General features: G+C 40.3%; 1 protein-coding gene across 4 annotated transcripts in view; it reads left to right on the forward strand.

The window, feature by feature from the left end:
• Positions 1 to 24,840, forward strand: part of Xkrx (XK related X-linked) — a 76,001-nt gene that overhangs the window by 29,217 nt on the left and 21,944 nt on the right. Inside the window, exon 1 of one of the 4 annotated variants that reach the window (XM_035449846.1) lies at positions 13,617 to 13,785. The exons of the other annotated variants lie outside the window; for them this stretch is intronic. Within the exon in view, the coding sequence (XP_035305737.1) occupies positions 13,775 to 13,785 (11 nt within the window). The 5' untranslated portion in view covers positions 13,617 to 13,774. Of the gene's footprint in view, positions 1 to 13,616; positions 13,786 to 24,840 lie in introns of those variants that run through there. 4 annotated transcript variants of the gene reach the window in all.

Here is a 24,840-nt window from a genome sequence, read left to right on the forward strand (position 1 = left end):
AGATATTTGGATTGTTGCTATTTAGGCTTAGAGATAACACTGCTATAAACGTGTGTATGTGTGTGTGTATGTATGTGTGTGTAAATGTGTGGATATGTGTTCATTTTTTTCTGGGATATATTCCTAGGAGTAAGTTCTGTGTTATATACTGCATCTATGTTGAAGCATTCAAAGAACTGCTGGATTGTTTTGCAAAGTGGCTGTAACATTTCACACTGACATCAGGAAATGCTAGAGAGTTCTGTTTTTTCCACACATGCAACAAAGCTTATTGCTGTCTTGTTGTTTGAGGCTATTCTAGTAAGCATGAAATGAGATCTCATTATGATTTTGACTTACATTTCTCTAATAGTTCACTTTGTTGATGCCAGCATTGCAGGAAGAACCAATGGGGTTAAGGAAAGATGTCGTATGGGCCATGTCTCACTGTTTGCTGAGCAGTTTGCATGCCAGTTATTAGAGGATGAAACGGTTAGCATTGTTCTGCACAGTCATCCAGTCATCCATCTCCTGTTTTGGAGCATTGTTATTTTCAGAGACTCACATTTTATAGCTTGTCTTAGAGTACAGTTCACTGTTTAGGAAATTGGCTTCCCTAAATATCTACTGGAGAATGGCTTGCATCAGACAAAAAGAAGCCATATATATGGCCTATGAGTAAAAGCAACCTTCCTCTAGTCTTGCTCATGAAGCTAAAAAGACATGGCGCCTGAAAGGACAGAGCCTAGTTGTCTTGATTCCATGATGGCTATCTCCCTTTGAGACAAGATTGGTAATACGTCCATGTCAGTTTCTCTTTTAGTACTTTTGTTAGTGCATATTAATTGTATGAAATAATGAGTTTCATCAGTATACTTTAGAATATGTAAATAAGGTACTTTAATTATACTCAGCCACCAGGACCCTTTCATCTCTTCCCCTCATCTTTCCTACTAGTATCCCTTCTACTTTCGTGTAATAAAAATATCTGGATTCCATTCATATATCTTAATCATTTGCAGAGCTTCTTAGCTCGATCTTAGTCTCTGTCTAAATTGGCACCACACAAAGTTCTTCCTTTCAGAGGTAAGAAGGGTAGGTGGTATGAACAGAAATCACACCTAGGCAGCATGGCTTCAGAGTATTGAGTCTAACAGGCTGTGTGTGAGAGACCCAAACTATGAGATGATGATGGATGCTATTGTGCCTAGTGCCACTACTAGATAGCCTGGAGTGAAATCACCTGAAGTTGAGCCTATAAGTTCCCAGAAAGTGAAGATGTCTAATGTATTTGGCTTACCTTGAGGTGGTTAATTATTTATCTGATAACAAGTTGAGTTTTGGGCTGAAAAATGTTAGCTGTGTTGAGTTTCAGCAAGATTTATTGAGCTTTTTAGCCTTCTGGATAGATTAACACAGCCCAGCTGTCCACTTAAAGGGTAGGCAATGTTCTAACAATGGCTTGTCAAGGTTCTAGCATATCTATGGTAACCACTTCCTAGTTCTTGGCAACAAAACATACCCCCCTCCTTCGTGTGATTGCAGATAATTGCTAAATGGATTTTTATTCATTGTAGATTTTATTTCTTTTTAAAAGTACATATAGAATTCACTGGTCTTATTTAAGTACTTTATTCATATTAACTCATTTAATCCTTATTGCAACACGACAAAAAAGGACTGCCACTCTTACTGTTAAGAGATGAGGGTCACAAAGAGCTTGGGTAGATTGACAAAGGCTCTCCAACCAGTGGTAAGGCTAAAACAAACCTAGACAGTCTAACTTCTGACCCTGTGTATTAGGTTATCTATTCCACAGACTGTGTGAGACTCAAGGTTTCTAGAGGGACTGCCTCTCCTCTGGGCCTCTGTATTTCATCTGTCCATAACATTCCATATTTAGTCTTCCTTGGTGTGCTAGCTAGTTTTCTTAAAATAATTCATTTAATTTTATGTACATTGGTGTGAGGCTTTCAGATATCCTGGAATTGGAATTACAGACAGTTATGAGCTGCTATGTGGGTGATGGGAATTGAACCCAGGTCCTCTTGAAGAGCAGCTAGTGTTCTTAACCACTGAATTATCTCTCTAGCTCTGTGCTGGCTAGTTTTATATCAATTGGACACAAAGTAGAGTCATTTGAAAGGCCTTCAATTGAGAAAATGCCTCCATAAGGTCCAGGTGTAGGGCATTTTCTTAGTTAGTTATTGATGTGGATGGGCCCAGTCTACTGTGAATGGGTTCATCCCTGGGCTGGTGGTCCTGGGTCCTAAAGAAAGTAGGCTAAGAAAGTCATGTAGAGCAAGCCATAGAAGAGTGCTTCTTACTGGTTTGCTCTACATGGTTCTAGTCACTTAGGCTTGAGGCTGTGATGATTTGAATAAGAAATGTCCTTGATAATACCACAGCTAGACACCACATGCTAGCAAATAACAACCCCCAGTACTAGGAATGGATTACTTCTTTTTGAGTTGTTGGTTCATGTGGTCCCATAGATCTCCAGACATTACAGGCTATTGCAAACACTCCATAATTTGATCATAAGACTCAATTGTTGGGACTTAATTTGATCATAAGACTCTATTGTTGGGATTGGAGAGATGGCTCAGTGGTGAAAGTCACTTGATGTTCTTATAGAGGACCCAGATTCAGCAGCAAGTATTAACTTGGTTGTAACAATAAGTCTTTATGTCAGCTGCCTGAGCTCTGCCACCACGTGGGTGGTCAAAATAACACACCGAGACTTATATTAGGTGCAGTGATGCTGACCAATGACTAGGATTTCTTATCAGCTAGCTCAGTCTTAATTATCAACCATAATAATTAATCTATATATTTATAAAGACTTAACTTATTGGACACCAGCAGCAGGCGTCTTCTCTTGCCAGGATCACATGGCAGCTCCAGAGCAGAGAGCAGGAGGAAGAGGAAGAGAGCGATTTCCTGATTGTACCTGCTTATATTCTGAGTCTGCCTGCCATGTCACTTCCTGCCTGGATCACAAGACTTCTTTTTACTATATTTCCCAGAATTCTCCTTGACTCCTAGTCCCACCTATCTTGCTTCCCTATTGGCCAACAGTGCTTGATTCAACAACCAATAAGACAAACATATACACAGAAGGACCTCCCCTATCATTTGGTGGCTCACAATCATTTGTAACTGCAGTTCCGGGTGATCTAACACCCTCTTCTGGCCTCCTGGGCAACAAGCCCATATATGCAAGCAAAACGCTTATACCTGAGTGATAAAATATGGAGAAATCAAGCTGCCCTGGAAGCTTCATCTCTACCAGATGGCTTTTATAGTACTGGAAGGTACTTTGCATGCTACTGGAGAAGAAAAGTAATTATCAGTCTTATATAGCTGCAAACTGTATGAACAATGATGACTATTCTAGTAAGATCTATCTACTGGTGCAATAATGGTACAAATATTATGGGAGTATCCAGTCATTTTATGATTGGATTTCAGGTCCAGGCTATTAGATGGGACCTATACTAGGCACCATTATTAGGATCAAGAACCTTTTTTGAGATGGGCCATAGGCTCTAAGGAGGAACCAACTACCATTAGTTTGTTAAAAGGGCATAGTATTAAAGCAACTCCTAATGACCTCCATCAAAGAATAGTCTTCTTACAGAAGACAGTAGTTAATACATAAATCCACAAACTGGTCAGGTTGAGGAGAACAAGAGACTGCAGAGTGTTCATCTCTAAATGCGACATCTGTAACATACTCTTCCCTCCAAGACCTATCGATTCTCACGGAAGAGGATGTGGAAAGATTGTAAAAGCCAGAGGCAGTAAGTGACTACAAGGAAACAACCTTTTCTAAACACCACAGAGCAGTTGCATGTACAAACTCATAGCAATTTTGACAGCATGTACAGACCTGTGAAATCTCAAGTTAGACAAAATCCCAGTATGGAGTGGAAAAGGTGAGTTTGTTTACTGCCAAAAGAAGCTTCTGATAACCGAAATAGATTCCATTTAGTTATCAAAGTATTGATTTAAAATAATTTAAATAAATGTCCGCCAGTAACTCATGTATTTTGAACAGTTGCTGGCACTGTTTGAGGAGGTTATGGAACCTTTAGAGGTGGAGCCTTCCTGGGGGGAAGTATTTTTTGGGGACATGCTTTGAAGGCTTGTAGCTGCATCCACTTACTGTTCTCTCTCTGCTTTGTATGTGTGGAAGAATATGTGGTCTCTCTGCTTTCTCCTCCTGCTGTCATGCCATGCAGTCCCTGCTATTATGGTGTCTTTCCCTCAGGAACCATTAGCTAAAGTAAACCCTTTCTTCTTTAAGTTGCTTTTAGTTATGGTATTTTATCACAGCAACAGAAAATTGATACAGGGAGTTATTGCTCTAGGCTTTCGATACCAGTGGATCTGGAAAATGGCAGCTATTGTAATCATTTGATTCTAGCAGCAGTTGGTGGCATCAGACCGTAGCAAGTGGCAGCAACAGCTGGCACTTTTATGTTATAGCTTTTATACAGGCTTCAGGTGCTGGGCTCCTCAGTCTTATAGTGACAAGTGTTACAGCTATTAGACCTAGAGTGTCAGAGTCTCCAAGACATTGACAGCTTCAAGTTTTACAGCTCTCCATAGCTCTTATCTTCTCTATTGCTTCCATTCCCCATTATTAATACTCTAGCCATGCTCTTCAGCTCTTCCTCTGCCATGTTGTTTCTACTACTCCTGTGCTTGTTGCTGCTAGCAGGGCAGTGGCTTTTGCCGCCTTCACTGCTGTTGCTGCCTTCCTTTCTTTGTGTTATCAACACAGCTACTATATTAATGATAAAGGTCAAAAGGAGACCTACAAGAAGTCTTTTAATTTGCTCTAAATGCTGCAACACAGCATAAGAGGGCATCTCCCAGATAGGCCATGAAGTGCACCAAACAGCTTGTTTATATAGTCAGAAATGGTGTGACTGTAGCAAAGGTTCTATACCCAATACTAGCAGCCCCTCATTCAAATGAAGGCATGTGCTTGTACCAATCATAACATGGTCCCTCAAGCAAATGAGAGATAGCATTTGCACTAATCAAAGCAGTTCCTGATGCAAATGAAGGCTTTTATTTGCACAGATCATGGCATAGTTCCTTGCATTCCTTCTATGCAAATGAGGGAACGAACTTGCAGCAATCATAGTCCTCATCCAAATTAAGATCTGTGTTTGTCCAATCATGGCAGGGTCTTTCATGAAAATGGAGGATCGAATTTATATCCATCACAATAGTCCCTGATGTAGATGAAGTTGTTTGCATGAATCATGGGACAGTTTCATATGTGTATAAGTCACAGTCCCTTGTGTAAATGAAGGCCTTTATCATACCAATCATGGTAGCCCATGCAAATGGAGAATTCTGTTTGTCCCAATCATGGCATATATTTCCTTGATATCAGAAAATGTTGAATAGGGCTGGGTGTGGTATTGCATGCCTTCAATCACAGCACATGGGAGGCAGAAGAAGGCAAATCCATAAATTTGAGGGCAATCTTGTCTACATAGTGAGATCCAAGAAAGCCGGGTGAGAATTGTATATGAGATCCTGTCTCAAAAATTTTTTGAACATTTTTATATATTTATTGGTCATTTGTACTTCTTTTGAGAACTGTCTAGTTCATTTGCTCATTATTTGTTACTTTGGTGGAAAATATTTTTGGTTCTTATCTATTCTGAATATTTGTCCCCTCAGATGAATACAAAGTGGTAATATAGAATGAATTATGAAGTTAAAAATAAATATGAAATAAAGGAACAGGGGAAGAGAAAAAATAAATAAGCAAGGCCAAGATAGAGAAGGCCTGCAAGATAGCTCTGTGGATAATGGCACCTGCTGCCAAGCCCGAGAACCTAAGTTCAAGCCTCAGAACCCACATGGTGGAAGGAGAGAACCAACTGTGGCATGCTTGTGTTTCCCCCACCCTCGTCCAAAAATGTAATTTAAAAGAAGAGACTGGAAGGGGGAGAAGGAATTGTGGGAGCCAGAGGTGTTGAGGAGAACACTGGGAGAACACTGCCTAAGGAATCAAATAAGCAGGGCTCATAGGGGCAAATAGAGACTGAAGCTGCAATCGTGGATCCTGCATGGGACTCTGCTAGGTCCTCTGCATATATGTTGTGGTTGTTGAGCTTGAGGGTTTTGTGGGACTCCTGACATTGGGAGTGGGGGTGTCTCTGACTCTCTTTCCTGCTCTTGGAACCATTTTCCTTCTATTGGGATTCCTCACTCAGCTCTGATGTCAGGGTCTGTGCCTGGTCTTATTGTATCTTTTTGTGCCATGTTTGTTGATGTCTTTGGGAGGCCTGCTCTTTTCTGAAGTGAAATGGAGTAGCAGTGGATCTTGGGGAGAGGGAAGGAAGAACTGGGAGGAGTGGAGGGAGGGGATGCTGCCGTCAGGATGTAGTGCATGAGAGAATACATGAGAAAAAAAGAAGAAAAATAATGTGAGGAAGAGGAAAACATGAAAAACTGTTTATAAGTCCACTTAGAAAAAAATAAGGATAATTATGTGAATAAACTAGGTAAATGTAAGAAGAGTGATAAAAATAAAAAATGAGAAAAATTCAACTTTTGGCTCAAAGATTCAGGAAATATGTTCTGACATGATGAGAAAAGCATCAGTGCCTTACGTTGTATCAGCAGTTAGAAACAGATGGTGATAAATAGGTATGCTCCTGAGGCTTTGTCCCCCACCTGTTTTTTTTTTTCCGGTCTTGGGTGAGCCTCCTCTTGTCTGTCAAGGCTCCAGAAAATCCTCCACAGTCATTCCTGGCTTTAGTATTCCAGGATGCAAAAAGCAATGCAGTGGATTTAGTTTCTAGCACTGTTGTGCCATGCAACATATGTCACTGTCACACCAAATCACTCCACCATATTTGAAGCTTGTGACAACCACAGATATTTGTTATGACTGGGACTGTCAACCTGTTGTTTGTTACAAAGGCTGCCTGACTTACCTTGTGCTGAAGATTTGGTTTCTTCTCCCCAAAGAAGTGCTGGAATTGGAGCTGTGAGCTATTTCCACTTTGCTCTTTATCACCTTTCTCTTTCTCCATGCATTTTAGCTGTCTGATGCCCTCTTTCTCGATTCTGTATGTTCTTCCTCTCTTTAAGTCCTCGATATCATCTCCTTTGTTATCCAGACTCTTCTCATTTGAAGAATCAAATGGAGGAAACATCTCATTTCCCCCTTTCATACAAGGAAAATAAATACTTCATTATTTTTCTTCCTAAATATTCATGGTAAATTTCAATTGACTATAAGATTAATAAATATCCTAAAACCCAAGCATTATAGTGAATTCAAAATAGACATGATTTCAAAATCATAATTATCTTTGCATCATTTCTCATGGCTTGCGCAGCAGCTGATAGTTTCATGCAAGCAATTACAAAATCTGAGCATACTGAAGTCATATTTTTTATTTTCCATCTTTCATGCATGTTCATAAAATGAATTCAACATTTAAACACATATACAGGCATGTGCCCTTAGTTCATTTTCCTGCTCATTCATTACAATGGATTCACTATAGCCTAGCTAAGAAACATTTGAAACACAAAGCAATTGATGTCAATCTACCTTACTCTCTGTAATGATTATAAATTTATATTGCATACTAGTTTCATAATTTATTAAAATGTTTTTCCTAGTATAAGCAATTAGTGCAAAGGTTTTGAAATGTCTTTTGAAAGTTTATACAATGTAATAAATTTCTAATTTACCATCTTACCTTAGGACTAGAACCTTGAACCATTTTAAGAATTGTGTTTTGGAGTCAGATATGTTGATTCATGTAGGTAATTATAGCACTTAGGAGGCTCAGTGTTCAAGGCCAATCTTGGTTACATAGCTAGACTGAGTCTCAAAATGAGAGGGGGAGAGAAAATAAAAAAAGATTCCACTGTAATCCCATTGTGCTGGCTAGTTTTGTGGCAACTTGACACAAGCTAGAGTCATTTGGGAAGAAGGATTCTCAATTAAGAAAATGCCTCCATAAGGTAGGAGTCTTATAGACAAGTGTGCTGAGCATTTTCTTGATTAACAATTGGTATGGGAGAGTCCATCCCACGGTGGACTGGCACCTCTGGGCAGGTGGTCCTGGGTTCTATAAGAAAGCAGCCTGAGCAAAGCATGGGGAGCAAGCCAGTAAGCAGCACTCCTCCATGGCCTCTGCTTCAGCTCCTGCCTTCAGATTTGTGCCTCGAATTCCTGCCCTGACTTCCTTCAATGATGGAATGTGATATGGAAGTGTAAACTGATAGAAACCCTTTCCTCTCCAAGTTGCTTTGATCATGGTCTTCATCATAGCAATAGAAAAGTAACCAAGACACCTACCCAGGAGGCAGAGATCAAAGGTGTAGGACTTTGAGGCCCCAACCTGGGCAAAATAGTGAGACCCTGCCTCAAAAAGAAAAATGTTCTCCCGTGGTTCTGTATTTACAGGATTTAAATGTGTTTTATAGAGTTTTTTTAAGCTTTTATTTTATTTTTAATCGTGTGTGTGTGTGTGTGTGTGTGTGTGTGTGTGTGTGTGTGTGTGTGTTACTGGGAATGGAACTTGGGTCAATTGCAAAAGCAGTGCACAGCTAAGCTATCTAACCCTTGGAGAGATGTTTTAGTGTTCTGATTATTACATTACACATCAGTATACTATCATAGTCTGCTTGTATCAACATTTTTACATGGGAATATTTTGGTCATTCATTTTTTAAATACTTTTCAGCTCCACAGTCTTTCCTCCCTTTTCTTCCTCTTTTCCTTTTTTCTTTTATGATGTGGTGTGTGTGTGTGTGAGTGTGTGTGTGTGTGTGTGTGTGTGTGTGTGTGTGTGTGTGTGTGTGTGTGTGTGTGATGATCTCAGTTGCTGGGTGTTGTTCCTGAGATGCCATCCACCTTATTTCTTGAGGTCTTTCACTGTGGCTAGAACTCACTGATTAGGCTGGCTAGCCAGCAAGCCCCACGGAACCTCCAGCCTCTGACTCCTCAGCATTGGGTTTCAGGAGCATCACCATCACACCTGTCTTTTTCACATGTGTTCTGGGATTGAAATCAAGTTCTCTTGTGTAGAAGCACTTTGTTAACTAAGCAGTCCCCCCAGCCCCTCTTTTCTTTTGGAACACCAATTATATGGCTGTTATTTCTTTTATTTGTTGTTCCACAGGACAGAATATTATTTATTTAATTATATAAAGGTAGTTGTTTCTTTTTTAGTCCCCATTCTTATTCAGATTTGGTAAGTTTTACATTCTTATATTTTTAATTGTAAAATTTCTGTTTGGCTCTTTTAATATATTGTACCGCTGCTGAGATTTTGCTTTTCTTTCCTTTTTTTGAGACAGGGTCTCACTGTGTAGCTTTGGTTGTATAGCTTTGGCTGTCCTGGAACTCACCATGTAGACGAGGTTGACCTTGAACTCACAGAGGTGTGCCTGCCTCTGTCTCTCAAGTGCTGGGATTAGTGGTGTGCAAGCACATGGCTGGCTAAGTTTTTTTTTTTTGCTTTTATAGCTTTAATTTGGTTTTTAACATTTTTATAATATATACTTTTAAATTGTTGACAGATAATTCTAGAATCTATGTTATCTCAGTGTCGACATTCATTTCCTTTTCTCATGAAAGTTGAGATTTACATGCCTGTTTAGAGTGAGTATTTTCTGTTGCATTTTGGAGGTTGGGGATATTGTCATGAGATTCTGAATTTTATTTCCTCCTCCTCTGTCTTTTCCTCATCTTTCTCCTCCCCTTTTTTTGAGACAGGGTCTCACTATGTAGTCTTGGCTGGCCTGATACTCACTATGTAGACTAGGCTGGCTTTGAACTCACAAATATTGACCTTCTTTTGCCAGCTAGGTGTTGGGACTAAAGGCATGCACCACTACACTTGGCTTCTTCTTCTTGGAAAAGATATTGAGATGTGTTGTTCATGTCTGTGTTAGGGTGGATGCAGAATTCCCTATTGGAGTCTGCTGACTTTGGCCAAAATGAATTACTACTCTACCCTTTCTTATTTCAACAAATAATTGAAAAGTTACTATCCTTCTTACTGATACGATCTGTGAAAACAATAGTTTTAATATTTTGTTGCTGGATAGGTTAGAATCCTGCTCCCTGTTAGAAAAAGTAGTGTTGCCTCATCTGTCTTATTCTACCCTGTAGCATCTGTAGCCTCTCTCTCTCTCTCTCTCTCTCTCTCTCTCTCTCTCTCTCTCTCTCTCTCTCTCTCTCTCTCTCTCTCTCTCGTGTTGTGTGGAAGTTTAGCTCCTTGCTAGTCACCCTCCAAATGCTAAGTAGAAAAATAGGAAATTGAGGCTTAGCCTATTCTGCCTCTTTCTAACCAGTAAAGATGGGCCCACTGAAACAACCCTAGGAAAAAGTTGAGTGTCAACTAGTATCATTTCTTGTACCTTGTTCTACTGAAGAGTTCAGGTGGAAGTTTACTTCCTTTGATTTTGCAGATTCAGCTCTGTGTAGGAGGTCCAAGGCATACTCATCCTGTTTGATCACTGTCCAATGTGGCTAGACATGGCTATCTGGTACAAATGACACTGCAGAAAATGGGCAGATTTTCTGTTTTTAATCTGTTATCAAAAGGCTTTTCTGCTCTTCTAGAGCTCAATTTCTGGTCATTTACCTAAACAGAACATGTTTTCCTTAGGACTCCTTTTCTTTGAACGTGTGTAAATGTTTTGCTTGCATATATGTCCGTGCACCACTTTTATGCCTGGTACTCACACAGGTCAGAACAGAGCATTGGGTCCCCTAGAACTGTAGTTAATAGATGGTTTCAAGATACCATGTGGGTGCTTGAAATCTTTCTGTATCACCATTAGATATTTATTGCATAGTTATTAAATGTAATACATTCTCTTCCAGATGACCTGGGTCCATGGCCCAGCACTCACATAGCAGCTCACAAACAGCTAATAACTCCAGCACGAGGGCATGTGATACCCTTTCCAGGCATTTGAGAACGTTGCATGCCCATGGTGCGCATGCATGCAGGCAAAATACTCATACACATAAAAGAAAACGGAAACAGTAATAGGCTGAAAATATTTGGCCTTATCAATGATAAAAGGGAAGTGAAGACAGGGATTACTAGGAAGTTCCTGCTGTCAAGTGTCTCTGAGGGCTGGGGAGATGGCTTGTTGGGTAGAGCACTTGCTGTACGAGCATGGGGAACTGAGTTTAGATCCCCAGAACCCACATAAAGCCTGACATAGTAGTACACCTATATGTGACCCCTGCACTTTTATAGGGAAATGAGAGATGGAGACAAGAGAACCCCCAGAAACTTACTGGTTGCCTGGCCTTGCTTACATAGTGGTGAACAAAGAGTCTCTGCCTCAAACAAGATAGAAAGCAAAAGACCAGCACCAAGGTTGTCCTCTGACCTTTACACACAACCTGTGACAGGCATGCACACACATGCACTCACACAAGCACCCACACACATCACACATGATTAGTTAAAAAAAAGAAGTATATCTGGTTGGTATGGTAACTATACACAAGTTACATCGTGGTGCCTTGAGTTTTGGATTATTACACAATTTCAAAAGGGCCGATTCTGCAGAAGCTATGGGTCTTTGTGTAATGATCAACTAATTGGGTTTAGCTTTTTACAAAAGAATAGTCTGTTTGTTCTTGATTGGTCAAAGGGTTGCAGTCAGTCTTCTGGTTTGGGTGCATTTTGGTTGAGCATATACATATCATAAATTTTCTGCTTACCCTTTCTGACCCTTTCACACCCTGTTCTGTATGCCAGGAAGTGAAGTTGTACACCAGTGAGTTTCCTTCCCTTTTTGGCTTCTGGTAGGTTTGAGCTATGGAGTCACTGGCAGCATATCAGAGGTAATGAACTGTGGTCATCTTGTTTATTCTTGCCTTTCTCCTTGCAGGAGTGCCTCAAACTGACTATTGTCCCTGAACTAAATGTCACATCTCTCCTCCTGGGAATTCTCTCTACTTCATGTTCTTCTTTTTCTTAAATGTTAAATGTTCTTTTTCTCATTGGATGGAGGATGGAAACAGCCCTAAGTTATTGCACTCCCTTTTGGTTTTACTATTCTGCCAATACCTTTGTAGATAGTCCTTTTGTTAAATTTTCTACTAATTATGCTAATTGGAGCATGCCATCTGTCTCCTGGCAGAACCCTGACTGATGCAGATGAAGTCTTAATTCTCAAAGAATTAGAATACAATGAAATAAGCCTAACAGAATATGACTAAATATGATTCAATCTGTCTCTCTCTGATTAATCTGGGCTCTTGCAATGCTTTCAGATAATCATCAGATAAGACAAGAACTATAGTCTTCAGAGAATCATAGACATGCAGAAGTGTCATCTCACAGAATACTAATAATAACTAGCTCTTATTCGTTGCTGACTACCTCCATGCATTGTGTCACACATGCTTTATGTTCAGTATTTCCCTTGGTCTTCTCAGCAACCCTATGAAGTATGCACACTTATTTTTGAGACAGTTTTTTATCCATCCCAGATTGGCCTTTGACTTGCTATTAATATGTTGTCAAGAATAAATAAGAACTCCTGACCGTTCTGCCTCCTCCTTTCAAGTGCTGGAAATGACAGGTATATACCACCACATCCACCCCATTCTGTGACCTTTAATGTTCATCATGTGGCCTTCAAGCCAGAAACTGAAGGCACTATTGTTTGAGACAAGGGCATTTACAGTAAGTCAAAAATAGGGTAGTATAATGTCTATAATTCTAGTACTTGGATGGTGGAAGCAGGGAAATTAGTTCAATGCCACACTCAGTTACATGAATTTGAGGCTAGACTAGGATATACAATGAATCTGTCTACCCCTACCCTGCATGCAAAACAAAGAAAACAAAAACCAATCTAATGACTTAGTGGTTAAGAGCACTGGCTGATCTTGCAGAGAACTTAAGTTCAATTCCCAGCACTCACATGGTGGTTCACATCCTACTGTAGCTGCAGTTCCAGGGGATCTGATGCACTCTTCTGTCTCACTAGGCACCACAGGAAGACACTCACACATACACATAAAAACTTAAAAAAAAAAAAAAAACTTCAACGGGCTATCAAGATAGCTCAGCAGGTAAAACCCTGATGAGCTGAATTCAATCCCTGGAACCCACATGGTGGAGAGAACCAACTCCAGAAATTTGTCCCTGGCCTCCTCATGCACACTGTGGTGTTTGCATATTCACAACACACACACACACACACACACACACACACACACACACACACACACACACACACACACCACCATCACCACCACCAATAACAACAACAACAGTAATATAAAAGGAAAAACCCAACACCATAGAGTAAGTCAGGAAGCTAAAGGAGGAAGTAGCCAGCAAGACTTCTGTTGTAGAAAGAAGAGCTCGCCTTCCCCACCTGTTTCTATTTTTTTAATATTTTTAGATTTATTGATTCTATTATTTTATGTGTGTGAGGGGTTTGCTTGCATGTATGTATGTGCTAGGTGCCCATGGAGATCAAAAGAAGGTGTCAGATCTCCTGGGACTGGAATTAGAGACAGTTGGGAGCCACCATGTGGGTTCTGGGAATCAACCTGGGTCCTATGCAAGAACAAGAATTTTTCTTTTCCTTTTTGCAGCAAGTGCTCTTAACTGCCTATTTTTATTTATTTGGTCCTGTAGTGATTCACATGAAGAACCTTGGAAGAGGTTTTGCTGGCAGTCCTAGGGCCATTATTGCAGTGACTTTGAACAAATGAAATGAACTTTGAACTCCAGATACCTCATCTATGAAATGGAGGTAATGCAGGGGGACTATCTCTCCTCTGAATTACTTGGGGCCAAGAGATGCAACACCAAAGAACAGAAACAACCTATGCAAAATTATCTCCCCATTTCACTCTTTTGGGGCCTTTCTGGTAGATTTTCAATTGTCTTAACAGGTTAGGGAAGCTAAAGACAGTTGAGCAATAAATAACCCCAGTGGGTCCAGGAAAGAAAAGAACCGTGTTTTATCCTGTAGGCTCTTTATACTCAAATCTGTCCAGAGCTTAGGGTGTTGATCTAAGCACTTCATCAATGGTCCGTTCTAATTACACAAGAGACTATTTACATCTTTTTGGTTCTCTCGTTTGGGCTCTGTATGTGCAGCTGTTGCCAAGATCTAGGCAGACATGACCGGAAGTGCTGGAGGAGTTCAGGTTCAGGTTGAAACTCTCACCCAGTTACTAGTGTTTCACATTATCTTGTTTTGTTGATATCCTTAAGCAGATCAAACTCAGTATTCTGGCCAGGAGACAGAAAGTGAGGATATGGGGAAAAATGTTTACAGCAACCATGTCCTTTACCTTCCTATAAAAGAAGACTAACCTCCAGCTCACCAGGCTTCTATACTGTGTTCTGAGCCTTAGATACTGGAGGCAGTTAATGACTGTGCACACATATACAAGCTTCTGCTTCTTAGAGATGAATAAAAATAACTGGCTCTCCTCTCTCTCTCTCTCTCTCTCTCTCTCTCTCTCTCGTCTCTCTCTCTCTCTGTGTGTGTGTGTGTGTGTGTGTGTGTGTGTGTGTGTGTGTGTGTGTGTTTTGTGTATAGATGAGATGGCTCAGTGGGTAAAGTCTGGTGATCTGAGTTCAATTCTCAGAACTCATATAAAAAGCCAGATGCAGTGATGTGCATGAGTAATCCCAGCACTCCTACTTGTGAGATAGGAGGTGTACATGGGAGAATCGCCTGAAAGTACACAGGCCAACTAGTCTGGAGTATGCAGTGCAGCAACAGACACAAGAGAGGCCTTTCCCAAACAAGGTGAAAAAAATGGAAACACTACCAACAACAGTTCTCATAGTTAAATTCCTGTGAGAATCACTTGAGGGCATGGGGAGACTAATTGCAACCACCAGAGCCTAAACTATCAAATGAAGCAGGTGGTTAGAGAACTATATTCAGTAGAGGATTACCCTAGGGATAGTGGTACAATGCATATCTAAAACAGTTCCATCCATCATTTTATCAGGCATTACATACAGGTTTTGACCCCTCTTTTGGTCTGGGTCTAAGTTAAGACTGACTTAATTCTATATGCAAGATCTCTAACACCAGATCTCTAGATGTTCTTGGGCTACCCACAAAGAATATCACCTCCAAGTGTAATTCAGTAACAGTGATACTATGTGAATATACTTTGACATTCTCGCTTATTGGTCACACTAAGCACTTGTTGGACCTAAAGATGCTTAGCTTAATCTTTTTCTGTCTCTCCTTTTTGGTTTTTCAAGACAGGGATTCTCTGTGTAGCCCTGACTGTCCTGGAACTCACTCTTGAGACCATGCTGGCCTTGAACTCACTGAGATCCACCTGCCTCTGCCTCCCAAGTGTTGGGATTAAAGGCATGCACTGATGCTGCCAACACCACTCTGTGAGATGCTGGATCTTAATGACAAGAAAAGACATGTTTCAGCAGTGCCAAGAGGAAAAAGGGACTTCTTCTAGATTGCATGATGTAATGTGTGAATTACAAATTAAACAACAGAAAAGATAATGAATCTTGGGTTGATACTAAATCGTGTCTTCAGCAGCACTGCCTCTCCTACTTAGCTTTACTTTTTGTTCTTTTTTACTTTTTGCTTTCTATTGTTGTGATAAGCACCATGACCAAAAGCAACTTGGGCCCTCCCACATTGGTTATTAATTTTAGTAAAGTGTTCTATACACTTGTCTATAAGGAATCTCATGGAGGCATTTTCTCAATTGAGGTTCCCCTTCCCAAATAACTCCAGCTTGTGTCAAGTTGACAAAAAAAAAAAAACTGACTAGCACACTTCTGAAAACAAAACCCCCAAAATCAATTTGTTTCTTCTAAAACAAATACCATAAATATCATTTATTGACAGCTAATAACAGAGGGTGAGGTTTATAAAGACATAAAATTTATAGCCAAAAACTGACCATAGGTTAATACATTCAGTGAGAACAATTCACTCATTGTCTTGTTGATATTATATGTTTAAAATAAGTGAAACAGTATACTTAGAAATACAACTCATTAAGCAAAAAACTCTAATGTTTGGTTATAATGTGTTGAGTGCACAAATTCACATATTAAATGTTAAATTTTGTTCAAAGGATTTTATTGGCTCTATTATACAAATTAGAATAAACTGAAGAGTTCTTTAACTTAAATAATATTGAACCAACCTTGGCTGAGAGTATACTATGTGCCAGGTACTACTTAGACCCTGGGTGAACTAATGTAATACTTCCAACACCCTCATCGTTTGGGAGTTCTGATGGGCTCCAATTTTAGGTGAGGAACTGAAAGCACAGTGAGATGATAGGTTCATCTCTCCTAAAATAGTTCAGATAGTAGTGCTGAGATGTGAATCCAGGAGTCAGGCTCTGGTACCTGGGTCCTTGTCACTTAAAACAGAAAATTCTATTGGCTTGCAGAGAAATTTTGGTAATTGATTTGACAATTCCAAGGATATTAGTCAGAAAAGTAAAAACAACTTGAGAAGTACGTAGCTGAACACAAAGCTAACTGCTTTCCCTGCTCTAACTTTTATTCGTACGCCTTCCCACTTTAAGCTTCCTAAGACAGTTCCATCAGCCTAGCCTACCTCTGACCTGCTCCCAAACCAACTAAGTTGTAGCATCCATGCCCTATTTTAGAATGATTATTATACTCAAATCTATGGGTGTGTGGCTGCTTCTACCGCCAAGAATTTGCCCATGTCTTCCAACCTGTCTGGAATAATTTCCTGCCTTGTTTTCTCCTATCCCAACACCATCCATCCCCGTAGGTCAAGCCCAAATTTCTGCTGCTCTGTAAGATTCATATTCTCTAGCATTTCCCCCTTTCAGAACAATTAAGCTTCTACTGTCTGATGCCAATTCTTTTGATATTTAAGTGATCTCAAGAGTGCATGCTTTATTTCCCTAATTAGCCGCACAGATTTCCCATGAGCAGTGAGAGCTGCACTATCCATTATGACAGCAACTATCCACATGTGGCTATGTAAATTTAAGCTAAGTAAGATCCAGTAAAATTAAAATCTCAATTCCTCCATCACATTAGTCACACTTGAAGTACTCAGTAGGCACGTGTGTAATTAGACCACGCAGGTATAGAGCATTTCCACATCATAGAAAACTCCAGTGGATGAGAGCAGAGAGAGTCTGCACCAGCTGTCACAGTTGCAGCTTTCCTCTAGATGCTCTCCCCATAAACATTGTTTCCTCTGAACTTAAATGAGCACCCTGAGCACAAAACGTGATGCATTTTCTTCGTTCTTTACTCCTATTCCTAGTACACCAAAAGAGGAACTCAGAAGATAAATATCAAATGTTAATATCACTCAGCATGTCTAATCAAATCTTAAAACCCTTGCTTTCTTTCAATTCCCATCCACTCTGACCCCTCTGCTGAATTTGGCATCATGTAGAATAGACTTGCATCTCTTGAAAAGACCTCTTTCTTTGCTGTTGCCAATATCTAGGCAGACATGACTAGGAAGTGCTGGAGGAGTTCAGGTTCAGGTTGAAACTCTCACTAACTTACTAGTGTTTCCATTTTTTCACCTTGTTTGGGAAAGGTCTCTCTTTTGTCTGTTGCTGCACTGCGTACTTCAGACTAGTTGGCTTGTGTACTTCCAAGTGATTCTCCCATGCACACCTCCTATCTCAGTTAGGAGTGCTGGGATTGCTCATGCACATCTTTATTTCACTGGCAATGTAACCACAAAGACAGTGACCACTGATTTACTTACTACTTATCCCTTGTCCCAAGTACTCTCCAAAATCTTTTAAATACATCAACCAACATATTAGAGAAGAACTAGTACTATAAATCCAAAAGGTTTTGAAATCTGAAACCTTTTGAACATCAGAAGCATTTAGAATTTTGAAACATTTTGAATTCCAGATTTCAAGATTAGAGATGTTTAACTCATGAAGTCTATGTAACTATTGCAAAATAGGGAAAACTATGAAACGTGGCCCCAAGTATTTCAGATGAGAGACAGTCCCCCTGCATTATCTCAATTTCATAGATGAGGTATCTGAAGTTCAAAGTTCATTTGATTTGTTCAAATTCACTGCAATAATGGTCCTAGGACTGCCAGCCAAACCTCTTCCAAGGTTCTTCAAGTGAGTTCACTACAAGACCAAATAAATAAAAGCAGGCAGGTGGGCTATGAGAGACAACACCAAAGAACAGAAATGACCTATGCAGAATTGTCTCTTCATTTTGCTCTCTTGGGTCCTTCTGGTAGATTTTTCAATTGTCTTGAAAGTTTGGGTCTTACCAACACTCACATAAAAAGCTGGGGTTGGTGCCAAGTTCCTGGGAGGGAAGAGACAGGAAGATTTCTAGGGCTTGCTGGCCGGCCAATCTATCTAATCAGTGTGCTCTAGGTTCACTACCATACCCTGTCTTAAGACATAAAGTGGAAAATGATAGAGGAAGATGGTGGATGTCAACATCTGGCCCCCACACGCATCCACACATACACACAAACACATCACATCCCAACACACACACACACACACACACACACACACACACACACACACACACACACACACACACACAGGAAAACATACATCATGGCTCATAATGGCTGCAGAAATGGCTCAGCAGTTAAGAGCAATGGCTGCTCCTCCAGAGGACCTGGGTTTGATCTCCAACACCCACATCATCTGTAGTTCTAGTTTCAGGGGGGATCCAATGCCCTCTTTGTGCCTTCAAGGGTACCAGACATATTTGCAGGAAGAAAACATATACAAAAAAAAATAAAAGAAAACTTAACATACATTCAAAAACTTGTACACGAATGTTTCTAGTTGCTTTATTCGTGAGAGCCAAAAGAATGGAAACAATCCCGTGATAGTTTTTAAATTTTAATTATTCTCTCTCTCTCTCTCTCTCTCTCTCTCTCTCTCTCTCTCTCTCTCTCTCGTTCTCTCTCTCTGTGTGTGTGTGTGTGTGCCTGAGAGAGAGAGAGAAAGAGAGAGAACGAGAGAGAGAGAGAGAGAGAGAGAGAGAGAGAGAACACACATACACATCTGCATCATGAGGACAGTTTAGGGAGTCTGTTCTTTCCTTCCACCATGGGATCCAGGCATTAAATTCAAGTCCTGAGAGACATCTAACGCCAGGAATCTGCTCAATGGATCTGAACTCTGCAGCAGGATGCAGCACACCCGGACGCTCCCGAGGGACCAGTAACAGTTCTGCTTCCATCCACTGGCCGGGGTAGGCCGGGGACTGTTTCCGGTTCCAGTTCTGTGGCCCTGCTCAGAGACATCTGACGCCAGGGGTCTGCTCAGCGGATCCGAACTCCACAGCGGGATCCAACATACCTGTACACTGCCGAGACCCTGATAACAGTGTCACCTCCATCCACGGGAAGAGGACAGACATCAGAGTATTGGATCTGTTTGCATCTACCAGAAGGGAACCTTGGTCCCATACCCACCAGGAGAGGAAGAGACTCCTGCTACACCCACCAGAAGAAAGGATGAGAAGAGGCCAATGTAAAAGCACATTCAACAACAGAAAACCCAATATGACACCACCAGAGACTAGGAACCATACACCAGCAAGACCTGAACATCACAATGAAGATGAACCAGAAGAGAATGACCTTAAAAACATCTTCATGAAAATGATAGATTATCTCAAAGAGGACATGAGAAAATCCCTTAAAAAATGGAAAAAAAAAGATATCAACAAATCTCTCAAGGAAACAGTTCAAGACCTAAAAACTGAAATAGAGACAATAAAGAAAGCACAATCTGTGGGAATGCTGCAAATAGAAAAGCTGGGTAAACGATCAGGAAATACAGACATAAGCATAAGCAACAGAATACAAGAGATGGAAGAGAGAATCTCAGGAGTTGAAGACACACCAGCGGAAATAGACCCATCAACCAAAGAAAATCTTAAGTCCAACAAACCCCTAACACAAAATATCCAGGAAAAATGGGATACCGTGAAAAGACCAAACATAAGAATAATAGGTATAGAAGAAGGTGAAGAAATCCAACTCAAAGGTGCAGAAAACATATTCAACAAAATCATAGAAGAAAACTTTCCCAACCTAAAGAAAGACATGCCAATGAAACTACAAGAAGCCTACAGAACACCAAATAGACTGAACCAAAAAAGGTCTCCTCGCCACATAATAATCAAAACACCAAACATACAGAATAAAGAGAAAATATTAAGAGCAGCAAAGGTCAAGTAACTTATAAAGGCAAACCTATCAGAATTACACTGACTTCTCCATGGAAACTCTGAAAACCAGAAGGACCTGGATAGATATTCTACCTACACTAAGAGACCATGGATGCCAGCCCAGACTACTATACTCAGCAAAGCTTTCAGTCAATACAGATGGAGAAAACAAGATATTCCATGACAAAAACAGATTCAAACAATACATATCCACCAATCCAGCCCTACAAAAAGTTCTGTAAGGAAAACTGCAACCCAGGGAAGTTAACTACAACCAGAAAAATATAGGCAATAGATAACCCCACTTTACCAACAGCCAAAAGGAAAAAGGGCTAGAATCCCACACATAATTTTGGAACCATCAGCAAATCAAAACCAAATAAGAATAAACAATCAATAGTCATTAATATCCATCAACATTAATGGTTTTAACTCCCCTATAAAAAGACACAGATTAGCAGAATGGATAAGAAGATAGAATCCATCCTTCTGCTGCATACAAGAAACACACCTCAACTTCAAAGACAGACGGTACCTAAGAAGTAAAGGTTGGGGAAAGATTTTCCAATCAAATGGACCCAAGAAACAAGCGGGGGTAGCAATCTTAATATCCAACAAGTTGGACTTTAAACTAAATTCAATCAAAAGAGATGAAGAAGGTCATATCCTACTCATCACAGGAGAAAACCATCAGGATGAAGTCTCAATTCTGAACATTTATGCCCCAAATACAAAGGCATCCACGTTTGTAAAAGAAACATTACTAAAACTCAAATCACAAATAAAACTGCACACACTTATAGTGGGAGACTTCAACACCCCACTCTCACCACTGGACAGGAACACCAGACAGAAACTTAACAAGCCCTGGACACGTGGGGAAGGGCCCAGGACCAGCACAGGAAGATTTGGTGGACGTTGCAGAGCCCCAGTTGAGGGCCCTACCCTGCCTGGGGAGTGGTGGATGGATGGGGTGGGGGGTAGGCTAGGGGTGGGGGAGGAGGGATGGGGGTGAGGGAAGGGAGAGGGAGAAGGGACTTACATGTGAAACAAGCTTGTTCCCTAACTAGAACTAATAAATAAAAAAAAAGAAACAAAGGAACTAATAGAAGTTATGGCACAATTGGACTTAACAGATATCTATAAAACGCTCCATCCAAAACCAATTTACGTTCTACTCAGCACCACATGGAACCTTCTCTAAAATCGTCCACATACTTGACAACATAGCAAACCTCAACAGGTACAAAAAATTAAAATAACCACCTGTATCTTATCAGACCACCATGCTTTAATGTTAGAATTCAACAACAACACGAATTACAGAAAACCTGCAAACTCATGGAAATTAAGTAACACCCAATTGCACAATTCCTGGGTCCAGGAAGAAATAATAAAAAGAAATTAAAGATTTCCTTTATGAGGAATATCCGCAATGAGAATGCGGATACAACTTACCCAAACCTATGGGACGCTTTGAAAGCAGTGCTAAGAGGAAAGTTCATAGCACTAAGTGCCCACATGAAGAAACAGGAAAATAATCACACTAGAAAATTAATAGCACAACTGAAAGCTTTAGAAAACAAAGAAGTCAATACACTCCGGAGGACTAAACACCAGGAAATAATCCAATTGAGGGCTGAAATCAATAAAGTGGAAACTAGGAGAATAATACAGAGAATCAATGAAGAGTTGGTTCTTCCAGAAAATCAACAAGATAGACAAAGCTTTATCCAAACTTACCAAACAGCAGAGAGTGGACATGCAAATTAATAAAATCAGGAAAGAAAAGGGGGACATAACAACAGACACAGAGGAAATCCAGAGAATCATCAGGTCATACTTCAAAAACCTATATTCCTAAAAATTCAAAAATATAAAGGAAATGGACAATTTTCTGGACAGATTTCACTTAAATCAAGAACAGATAAGCAACTTAAATAGACCTATAACCCCTAATGAAATAGAAGCTGTCATCAGAATTCTCTCAACCAAAAAAAAAAAAAAAAATCACAGGGCCAGATGGCTCCAGTGCAGAATTCTACCAGAAATTCAAGGAACAGCTAATACCAATTCTCCTCAAAGTATTCCACACAATAGAAGCAGAAGGGTCATTGCCAAACTCTTTTTATGAGGCTTCAATAACCTTGACCAAAGACACACAAAGACACAACTAAGAAAGAGAACTACAAACCAATATCCCTCATGAACATTGATGCAAAAATTTTCAATAAAATACTGGCAAATCAAATCCAAGAACACATCAAAGAAATCATCCACCATGATCAAGTAGGCTTTATCCCAGGGATGCAAGGATGGTTTAACATACGAAAATCTATCAATGTAATCCACCATATAAACAGACTTAGAAAAAAAAACACATGATCATCTCACTAGATGCCGAAAAAGCTTTTGACAAAATCCAACACCCTTTCATGATAAAGGTCTTGGAGAAATCAGGGATAACAGGAACATACCTCAACATATTAAAAGCAATATACGGCAAGCCGACAGCCAACATCTAATTAAATGGAGAGAAACTCAATGCAATTCCTCTAAAACCAGGTACAAGACAAGGCTGTCCACTCTCTCTATAGCTCTTCAATATGGTCCTTGAAGTTCTAGCTAAGCAATAAGACAGCAAAAGGAGATCAAGGGAATATAAATTGGAAAGGAAGAAGTCAGACTCTCACTATTTGCAGATGATATGATAGTCTACATAAATGACCCGAAAAACTCAACCAGGGAACTCCTACAGCTGATAAACACCTTCAGCAAAGTGGCAGGATACAAGCTTAACTCAAAAAAATCTGTAGCCCTACTATATACCGATGACATATTGGTGGAGAAAGAAATCAGAGAAACATCACCCTTTACAATTGCCACAAACAACATAAAATACCTTGGGGTAACACTAACCCCAAAAGTGAAAGACCTGAGAATTTTGACTATCTAAAGAAAGAAATTAAAGAAGATACCAAAAAATGGAAAGATCACCCATGCAATTGGATAGGTAGGATCAACATAGGAAAAATGGCAATCTTGGCAAAAACAATCTACACATTCAGTGCAATCCCCATCAAAATCCCAACACAATTCTTCACAGACCTTGAAAGAGCAATTCTCAACTTTATATGGAGAAACAAAAGACCCAGGATAGCCAAACCAACCCTGTACAATAAAGGAACTTCTGGAGGCATCACCATTCCTGACTTCAAGCTCTATTACAGAACTATAGTCCTAAAAAAGCTTGGTATTGGCACAAAAATAGACAGGTAGACCAATGGAATAGAGTTGAAAACCCTGATATTAACCCACACACCTATGAACACCTGATTTTTGACAAACAATCCAAACTTATATGATGGAACAAAGAGAACATCTTCAACAAATGGTGCTGGCATAACTGGATGTGGACATGTAGAATACTACAGATAGACCCAAGCCTATCGCCATGCACAAAACTTAAGTCAAAATGGATCAAAGACCACAACATAGACCCAGCCACACTAACCCTATTAGAAGACAAAGTGGGAAATGCCCTTGAATTAATTGGTACAGGAGACTGCTTCCTGAACATTACATCAGTAGCACAGACACTGAGATCAACAATTGATAAATAGGACCTCCTGAAACTGAGAAGCTTCTCTAAAGCAAAGGACACAGTCAGCAAGACAAAACGGCAGCCCACAGACTGGGAAAAGATATTCACCAACCCCACATCTGACAGAGGGCTGATCTCCAAAATATACAAAGAATTCAAGAAGCTAGTCTCTAAAACACCAAACAATCCAATTAAAAAGTGGGTACAGTGAAAGATCCCCAGGCCCCTAAGGGGCACAGAGTCCTGAGGAGCCCCCAAGACTCAGAAACCAGACCAAGAGCTGCAAAAGCAAGAGGGTTTATTGAACAAATGTGCATTCAGGTGTCAGCAATATTGGGAAAGCTGCACACCCCAGCATGGGGTGCAAGCTCCTTATATAGGAAAAAACCGCAGATCAGCATACAGGCAAGGGGCACAAAGTGATTGATTACAAAGTATGATCTCATGTTAGAGTGGCCACCCAGGTGTGACCTGCTTTTCTACAAAGGAAAAACCACAGAATGTACCCTGAAAAGTCCTTGATTGTCTGTTGGCAAGCCAGATGTGACCCAAAGAGGGTTGTCTTGGCCATTGCCCCCATCTAAACCATAGGATGTGCCCGGGGTTGGGGCCAGCTTCCTTGTAATGGGCCAAGGCCCGTGGGAAACTTTTTCTCTCTGTGAACTAAAATCTTTCAAAACTTTTTCTCTCAGCAAACTAAAATCTTTCAACAGAACTAAATAGACAATTCTCAATAGAGGAATCTAAAATGGCTGAAAGACACATGAGAAAGTGTTCAGCTTCCTTAGCCATCAGGGAAATGCAAATCAAAACAACTCTGAGATACCATCTTATTCCTGTCAGAATGGCCAAAACTAAAAACACCAATGACAGTTCATGCTGGAGAGGATGTGGAGAAAGGGGAAGACTTCTCCACTGCTGGTGGGAGTGCCAACTTGTACAGCCACTGTGAAAATCAGTATGGAGCCTCCTCAAGAAAATGGGAATCAGTCTACCACAAGATCCAGC

Source organism: Cricetulus griseus, chromosome X (genome assembly GCF_003668045.3).
Source record: "Cricetulus griseus strain 17A/GY chromosome X, alternate assembly CriGri-PICRH-1.0, whole genome shotgun sequence".
Classification (NCBI taxonomy): domain Eukaryota; kingdom Metazoa; phylum Chordata; class Mammalia; order Rodentia; family Cricetidae; genus Cricetulus; species Cricetulus griseus.